General features: G+C 38.0%; 1 protein-coding gene across 1 annotated transcript in view; it reads left to right on the plus strand.

The window, feature by feature from the left end:
- Positions 1–7,851, plus strand: part of ankrd13a (ankyrin repeat domain 13A) — a 24,261-nt gene extending 16,410 nt beyond the window's left edge. Inside the window, exons 10-15 of the mRNA XM_061906531.1 lie at positions 1,220–1,350; positions 1,427–1,584; positions 2,265–2,402; positions 2,465–2,625; positions 3,503–3,567; positions 6,387–7,851. Coding sequence (XP_061762515.1) covers positions 1,220–1,350; positions 1,427–1,584; positions 2,265–2,402; positions 2,465–2,625; positions 3,503–3,567; positions 6,387–6,585 — 852 coding nt within the window. The 3' untranslated portion in view covers positions 6,586–7,851. The remainder of the gene's footprint in view (positions 1–1,219; positions 1,351–1,426; positions 1,585–2,264; positions 2,403–2,464; positions 2,626–3,502; positions 3,568–6,386) is intronic.
- Positions 7,852–9,467: the final 1,616 nt, after the last annotated feature.

Consider the following 9,467-nt stretch of genomic DNA (forward strand, 5'->3'; position numbering starts at 1 on the left):
TAGCTCCTGAATAGCTCATACATTCAAACTTATTAGATGTTAGAAGTATATTTAACAGGGAGGTCCTATTTAACATTTATGGCTTCTGATCTGATCCGATACTTTGGCAATAGATCATAGAACTAAAAATGTTTTATAGCAAGTAACTAAAGTAAACACAATAAGTAAATGGTAAATGGCTTATATTTTCAAAGCACTTTTCTACCTTCAAGGTACTCAAAGCGCTTTGACACTATTTCCACATTCACACACTGATGCCAGGAGCTGCCATGCAAGTCCCTAAGACCCCTGCAGAATCAAGGGTGAAGAGTCTTGCTCAAAGACACAACAGACGTGACTAGGATGGCAGAAGCTGGGGATCGTACCAGGAACCCTCAGGTTGCTGGCACGGCCACTCTACCAACCGAGCCACGTCGTTTTTTTATTGAGGTTATCTTATTATATTTAAACATTTCCTAATGTTGTCTGCACCGGATCGGTGTGGCGTCTTCAGTAATGCGGACACTGTATCGATCCGTTGTGGTGAATGAGCTGAGCCGAAAGGCAAAGCTCTCAATTTACTGGTCCATCTACGTTCCCGTCCTCACCGATGGTCATTAGCTTTGGGTAATGACCGAAAGGACAAGATCACGGGTACAAGCGGCCGAAATGAGTTCCCTCCGAAGGGGTGGCGGGTCTTTCACTTAGAGATAGGGTGAGAAGCTCTGTCATCCGGGAGGAGCTCAAAGTAAAGTCGCTGCTCCTCCACATCGAGAGGAGGCAGATGAGGTGGTTAGGGCATCTGCTCAGGATGCTACCCTAACGCCTCCCTAAGAAGGTGTTTAGGGCACGTCTGACCGGCACGAGGCCAAGGGGAAGACCCAGGACACGTTGGGAATACTGTCTCCCGACTGGCCTGGGAATGCCTCAGGATCCCCCGGGAGGAGCTGGATGAAGTGGCTGGGGAGAGGGAAGTCTGGGCTTTCCTGCTCAGGCTGCTGCCCCCTCATATTATAACTTTTATTTATTAAGGCTCTTTTTCGTTCATTTTCTTATTTAAAATGTTATGTTGATTGTTTTTTGTTAGACCTTAAATGAATGAAATAAAACAAACAAGCAAATAAAACAGGTAAACAAAAGGGGATGAGTTAAAGGCAAATATTGGCCCACAATGAGGACATCTCTAATATTTATTACCATTGTGGCTGGGAGTATATGAGATGTATACTTTCTTTCACAGGACCTGACACTTGAATACGCAACTGCCACCAACCCCACAGCCATCACCCCAGAGGAATATTTCAATTCCAATTTTGACCTGGGGAACCGAGACATCGGACGACCGATTGAGCTGAGCATCCGAACACAGAAGTTAGCCACAGATCATGAAGGAAAATATGTATGTCAAAGCCAGTTGTACAGTTGTTGCTTCTCTGGTCCTATACAGGTTTAAAGGTACATTGTGGATGAGCGAAGAGCATCCCCTGTCCCTGGTGAAGCAGGTGACACCCATCATTGACCTCATGGCTCGGACCAGTTCGCATTTTGCACGACTACGAGACTTTGTAACGCTGAAATTCCCTCCTGGATTCCCTGTGAAAATCGGTGATTATTTAGAGCAGTGGTTTTCAAATGGGGGTTCTTGAGATTTTTAAAAAATATTTTAAAAATAGCAACAATTCTAAAATCCTTTTATAAATATATTTATTGAATAATACTTCCACAAAATATGAATGTAAGTTCAAAAACTGTGAAAAGAAATGCAACAATGCAATATATGGTGCTGACAGCTAGATTTTTTTGTGGACATGTTCCATAAATATTGATGTTAAAGATTTCTTTTTTTGTGAACAAATGTTTAGAATTAAGATCATGAATCCAGATGGATATCTATTACAATCCCCAAATAGGGCACTTTAAGTTGATGATTACTTCTATGTGTAGACATCTTTATTTATAATTCAATCACTTGTTTATTTTTGAGTTATTTTTATATGTTTTTTTCCAAATAGTTCAAGAAAGACCACTACAAATGAGCAATATTTTGCACGGTTATACAATTTGATAAATCAGAAACTGATGACATAGTGCTGTATTTTACTTCTGTATCTCTTTTTTTCAACCAAAAATGCTTTGCTCTGATTAAGGGGTATTTGAATTAAAAAAATGTTCACAGCGGGGAACGTCACTGAAAAAAGGTTGAGAACCACTGATTTAGAGAATACAAAAACCCACTTCATTTTTTTTGTTTTATTCCTAGATTTATTTGGGTTTCTCTTATTCAGAAATTCCACTGTTTCACGTGCTGAACGCCAGGATTACCTTTGGAAACGTTAACAAATGCAGTACAGAAGAAGAAGCCAACACAACACCAGCTGCCACGCCGTCGTCCACAGGAGACGACGAGGACGAAGTGGCCAGCGGTAAGAACACAAATGGACTCATATCAACCGCTGTCTTAACGCTGGCTCTGGTGTGTATCCAGTACTTTCAACATTCCAGGTGTGTCCGTCTGTGTTTGTGGTGCCCGACAACTACCAGCGCAGAGGGGGCAGCCGTCACGCACCTGTGCCGAATAACGACGAAGAGTTTTTGCAGTACGCCATCCATCAAAGTCTCCTGGATTCCCACAGAGTTCCAAGCCAGGTAGTGTGGCGTCAACTATTACCGTATTTTCCGGGCTATAAGCTGCACCCACCAAATTTTAGAAGAAACAAATATGTTGACATGTTAGTCGCAGATACATATCTGTACAAAATATTTTGTAATTGTTTATTTACACGCCTAAATTGTTTCCAAACGATGACTGTCACACAACGGTAAAATGGCGGATCAGATAAAATGGAAGACATCGACCCACAAGCTGCGTAGGCTAGCTCTCCAATCAGCTAAACACACTCAATAACTCATCGCTGACGTTTTGGTGAATTTACAAAATTGAAAGACTACAAAAGTAATGCGATTGTAAGTTAATAATACCAACACAGACACTTGTAAACATTTTAGTTTAGTTGTTAATGCTGACGATGCTAGCTTGATTACAGCATGAAATATGCATGAAAACGCTCCTACAGACATCACACATGGGAGGGTTTAGTAAGTGTGAATTGTTTTAGTATTGTAAAACTTCCAAACTTTGGAGTGATGAATGTAGAATTAGTTTCAAAAAGAAACGCTATGGATGAATACTTCCGGTTCAAGGAGCATAACAGGTAGTACATTTTCAACTCGCATCACCTCCAATAAGTGAAGTCGCCCAAAAGATGGCACCATAGCACAAATAACACAACATTTCAGTGACTCTGTCGTTGTTCTATGAAAACTATTTTTTTGGATACGGAACCTTATTGCTGTTACTGAAGAAAAATTCCTAGATGAGCCGCACTATTTTATAAGCCACATGGTTCAAAGCGTGGGGGGGAAAATTAGCGGCTTATAGTCTGGAAAATACATTATTCCTTGTGTGCATCATCTTCCACTTTCTGCTGTGTTGGGAATGATTGTCATGTGTGCATTGCTGCAGGAGGGGACATGGGACGATACACACAGCGAACTCACTGATGTCATGGCCAACAGCCAGAGTGACAGGTAGCCATTTGCAATCTTACATGCTTATTGCTGTTTGTCCCCATTAACACAAGCATCAGGGTCAAAGTGGATAATTAAGGATGTTGTTCCCCCCAAGCACAAAGTTTAAAGATAATTTTTCTGCCATTTAGATATGAAAGTCATAAATGTTGATATGACATAAAAATAGCTGTTAAAATTCACTAATAACGTTGCTGAAGTCAAAAAAAGAAAGACCACCCTAAAAAAATACAAAATGGTTCGTTCTAACTGGACAGCAGCAAACCTAGCATTAGAAACATTCGGATTCACTCGCCACAGACGTCATTACATCATTAAAGCTCACCTTTATGCATTGACACACTGCACCAACATGTTGGAACAAGACTGAGGTCATAGAAGAAAGGTAAAGATAATAAATAAAGTTATGGCAACATTGGAGAAAGTTATGGACAAGTTTCACCCATGTAGTGTCTCTAATCAGGCATGTGATTTTTCCTTCTAAAGTCGGAATTCCGTCTTTTTTAATCTCGGGGAGGAAAAAAGTGTCGACCAATCAACTACGGTGTAATACAATATTACGCCGTAGTTGATTGGTCGATATGTTCCTTGAGACCAATCAGGACATCTGTTATGAATGATAACGTCATTACCGCCATTTTCCAAATGTAGACGATGTCGGTTCTCGAGAGAAAGGACGCTTCACGAGTAAAAGAAATTGATAAACATGCCAAAAATAAGTTTTGATGGAAAAGGAAATCACTGATACTGTTGGGAAGAAGGAAGTTACTACTTTGTTAAGCGATTTTATTCGGAAAATCGATCGTCCCGGAAAAGTTTTGTGCACGTGGTGTCATGATAATATTGACTATAGATCACGAGGTTTCAAGGCTTTGGAAGTACATGCCAAAAGCCAAAAACATATGAAGCAACTTGAAGCAAGGAAAACGAACTTTTCCTAGCTGGTACTTTTGGTTATCAACCGAAAGTGAGCAAACCTTACAGACTTAATCCTTTGTTTACATCGACAACTGCCGTAGACATCAGCTGCAGACAGGGTAGTTAATAATGAGGTAAGCTAAAAAATATTTGCTTGCGAAATACGCATGTTTGTTTTAAATATTAACAAATTATAGCTTTGCGAAATATTAATGTTTTTTTCTAAATATGAAAAGCCCCATGAAAATATATTATGAAATTACAGAAATTCAAAGAGTCGCATTATTGATTCCAGTTAACAATTTATTTGAAATAAATTTGCATATAATACTCGAGGCAGAAGTTGGCAGTGAAATCCAAAAAAGAAGCTATCAAAGCAGAGACCAAAAGGAAAATGCAGGCTGCTCAGAAATTTGCGAAGAAAGCTCATGTTAGGGCTTTCCGAGCAAGTAAATGTGTGAAGTGAACTGAAGTAATGTGGTAGTATTGTAAATAAACTGTAGATAATAATAAAATTAATACAATGTGACACCTGTGGATGTGAAATAACCACAAGATGTAAATATTAGTGACTAAATACTGTTGGGACTGAACCATATACAGTGATTCATTAGGATAATTGGGGTATGTATGTTCTATTAATGATGTTTTCATGTCTTTAAACACTAAAATATTTTCTTCAAATGGTGCTGTCTTTGTTAATTTTAGCATGTTAAATTGGTGAGACACCAGGACCTGGCTGGGGACCTTCGTCCACCAGACCCCCGGAAATTTTGTCAGTCTTTTTCATTGTGGTCAAATCACATGCCTGCTCTAATTGCATATAACTGTAGTGCATTCAAGGACCCTCAATTATAGTTAGAATCAGAGGGGGGGTCACTAGTTTTTTAAAGACCGAAAGACTTAACTCCCAGGAGATGCTCAAGTAACAATATTATTATATTGTTAATGAGGTATTATTATGATTCGTATTATCCATTGATGATGTTCAGATAATCTGTACTTTACTCTTGACATAATTATATTTAAGTGAAAAATAATTGTCATTATTTAAAGTCATGTTCTGGCAACCTTATATTGAATTTGTAGGCGCTTTTTTAACAAGGCCAAGTTATTCAGGGGGGTTACATATATATATTTTTTTCAACTTAATTTTATTTGGTGTGTTAATAAGGAACAAATATACATTGACTTAATAAAAAGAAAACAATCTTCAACTAGTGGAAAACATATATGAATGTATTTTGTTGAAAAAAAAAGAAGTAATATTTAAAACAAAAATAAAAAACTTGTCGTGTTTGGAGGAAGAAGAATACTGAGTTGCATCCCAAGAACACCATAGCTACTGTGAAGCATGGGGGTGGAAACATCATGCTTTGGGGCTGTTTTTCTGCTAAGGGGACAGGACGATTGATCCATGTTAAGGTAAGAATGAATGGGGCCATGTATTGTGAGATTTTGAGCCAAAACCTCCTTCCATCAGTGAGAGCTTTGAATGGTTGACCAAATACTTATTTTCCACCATAATTTACAAATAAATTCTTTAAAATTCCTACAATGTGAATTCCTGGATTTTTTTTTCACATTGTCTCTCACAGTTGAAATGTACCTATGATGGAAATTACAGACCTCTGTCATCATTTTAAGTGGGAGAACTTGCACAATCGGTGGCTGACTAAATACTTTTTTGCCCCACCGTATTTCACCTTTTCTAGGAGGCTACTTTTCATCTAAAAGGTGCTTCTTTACCAAACATAAGTATTATAACCATCTTTTCTTTAACATGCTCTCCCTCACATGTAACATATGAGTCATGCGCTCCCCTGAGAGCTCGATGCCCAGTGGGTCACACTGTGGTCGTCTACCTACTCTTCACTGTCCGTCATGTTATGTAATTCCAGGAGTATCCCAGAGGGGGTGCTAGTGGACTTCGGCGACACCTCCAGCCCCACAAGCACCTTCTCCACCTCCAGCCCCGACTCGGACCTACACCTGGCCATGGAGCTGTCGGCGCGGGCTCAGGAGCAGGACGAGCGGCTCAGGAAGCAGGAGGAAGAGGAGCTGGAGAAGATTTTGCAGTTGTCGCTTACTGAGAAGTAGAAGGATGAAGGAGGGGAACAGGAACAAGATCCAGAAGCAACCACCTCACCTCACTTTCAACTCCCAGTCATCTATGCAACTGCAGAGGTTTCCCTTTAACTACGCATTCTTACTCTACTTTTAAAAGGTGTTTTAATGTAAACACTAACTCTCTTGTCTTCCAGCCATTGTTCTCTGAGGTGTTTTTAATGGCAGTCACGTCAAATATCGGTCTTAAGGCAGCTCACAAGAATGTAATAAAATAAAAAAGACTACTTCAGGTGACTCCACATGAGTTGGCACTCCAGTTTAACTCTTGAAGTGCCAGAGCACTGTATTTAATGTTCCCTTCCCTTGGCATGTCTAATACGAAATCCGTGATCTGATGGCTGGAGCGGAATATTAATGTTTCTACTTTGCATAAGGCCATGAAGGGGTTTACACCAGAAGCCATTTCCATGGAATAACAAATCTCAGGGTTCCAGTTTTACACAACTCTCTCTTACCTGGAAGTAGGTTTTAAACAATGTCACACATCATATGGCTTCAGTTTAAAGTTCACGCAGGATTTTTGTGCTTTTTCAGAAGACTGAGAGGATCACTGCAACAATTGTAAATATTCTGCTTTTCTTTGAGTGGAATTTGTACGACTTTTTTTTTTCCCCCTCTTCCGCTTGAGAAAATACCTGCAACAATCCTGTGCAAAGTGTTGCAGTCTTTTCATGTTCCTTAAAGGTGATTATTCTTCACCTCCTGTAGCCACAAACATCTGTAAATCTTCAGATTTTTTGTTGTTGTTGTGCCAACAGACTTGGTAGAAAGTTTAGATTGTGCCACTTTAAACTTCAAGTTTTTTTGATTCTGAGTTACATCCAAGCATACTCGCTGATGCTCAATTAACCACTGTACTTATTTTACTTACTACAAATCTCAGTAATCTCTCCCTTTTTTTTTGTTTTTGCCAAACTGGTTAATACTGGGACTTTTTTTTTTTTTTCAATATAAAAAAGGGCCAACTTTGCTTCGTTTATTTGAGATGTACTGTATGTAACAACCAATGTGAGCTGGAAGTTTGTTTTCCCCTAAAAAAATAAAGCACTTTATTTCCATAAGGACACTGATGGTGACCTCGTGCCTTATTGACAAGAAGGCAAACTTACATGTTATTAGGTACTTAAATGTAAACAAACAAATGATGCCTTTACCAAGATGTGATTAATTGAACAATGCTTTTAATTTTATCGCAATTTTTCTGTAATTACTCAAAAATAAATTTTGATGACTGAAGTTTTTTTTATATTTTATACCTACCTGAGATAATTTTGAAGTTGTATTACTGTCAACATAGAGCTGGACAATTTGTTTACTTTATAGGAATGCCTTTTTCACACAAAATGGACACAAACATTCTTACTAACTCATATAGATTACATCATAAACATATTTTTTTTCCATAACACTTTTTGAAACATGCTAACTTAAAAATATAAATATATAATTGACACATTACATTATACAGCTCACGCTTTTGTAAACTTAGTGTTACTGTATTAGTCAATATTTCAGTTACACCTGTGATTTTACTTCACTTGTGTTTTATTAGTACCTCAATTTACAAGCTTAATTGTGTTAAGCTCTTATCTAAAATCAATTGCCATTGAAATTAATTTTGCTTTCTCCCCCCAACCCTCAAGCACAGTTTCAAAATGAAACATGATTTTTACAAAGAAAATCTCTCGCACAACAATTGTATACAACAATACAGTCGAATGTTCAACTAAGAACAACAGTAGTGTAATGAAATAATGTCATAATGTACAGCATTTACCTTGCATAGTGGACTTTTACAGTATCTCCTTCCAGTTGCTTTTTCTGGCAAACACACCATCAGCAGCGTTTCATGGATTAATGCCTACTGTTTAGATATTATTTTAACCTCCTTGGCTGGCGTTGGACTCATTCTGTTTCAGAATGGTGCGGAGTACCAGTGCTACGCTCAAATTGTGTCATATTTTTGATTATTATTTTTAATACATTTTATGTAATCTTCTTAGCCCTGACTTTCACACTCATCTTCTTCATTCCCAAGGTTAGAAAAAACAAGTTCAGTCCACATTTAGCTTCAAGCTAATGCTAGCAAGTAAGACCAGTCGTTTTACTCGGATCTTACGGGGGTTCACTGTGACATTTACTGTGCCAAATAATGGCAGCGATGCTTGTAACTCAATTTTTAACTAAAAGCATAACAAAAAGCTCTTATCTCAAAACACTATTAAGTACACTGAAATAGTATTTTTAGAACGTGCCACAGGCTGTTAAAAAAGCTAGTTTAGACCTCCCATCCAGTGACCATTCCAACTTTTATTACATTCAGATTGTGAAATCGTTTGTCTTAGGTCAGTGATTCTCAAACTCCATCTCGTGGTATGCCGAAGAATCAATTAAGTACTCAAACAAAGCGTTACTGTTCAAACTGTGTAATGTTACAGAGGCCAAACTTGTTCAATAAAACCTTTGCCTTGGTTTTAATGAATACTTAGGCCTCATACGTACTTTATTTTAATGTTAGTCATTATGGTGGCACTTGGAGAGCCAATTAAATGTTTTCTGAGGTGGTACTCGGTGAAAAAAGTTTGAGAAGCACTAATCTAAGTAATGTTATCGTAGCAAATGAGCAGTCAAAAAAACAAATAACACCCAAGTGTCTACCAATATAAATTATGCACACTATGCAAATTCCCATCTAAAGTAGCTCATTAATAACCACATTAAAGGGAATAAAATATGTTAAAACTGTTAAGTCAAACAATACAGAATAAATAAAAAAATAATTAAGTACATATACACTATATTGCCAAAAGTATATGTCCAGCTGCCTTGACTCACATATGAACTTGAAGTGC

Source organism: Nerophis ophidion, linkage group LG07 (assembly GCF_033978795.1).
Source record: "Nerophis ophidion isolate RoL-2023_Sa linkage group LG07, RoL_Noph_v1.0, whole genome shotgun sequence".
NCBI lineage: Eukaryota > Metazoa > Chordata > Actinopteri > Syngnathiformes > Syngnathidae > Nerophis > Nerophis ophidion.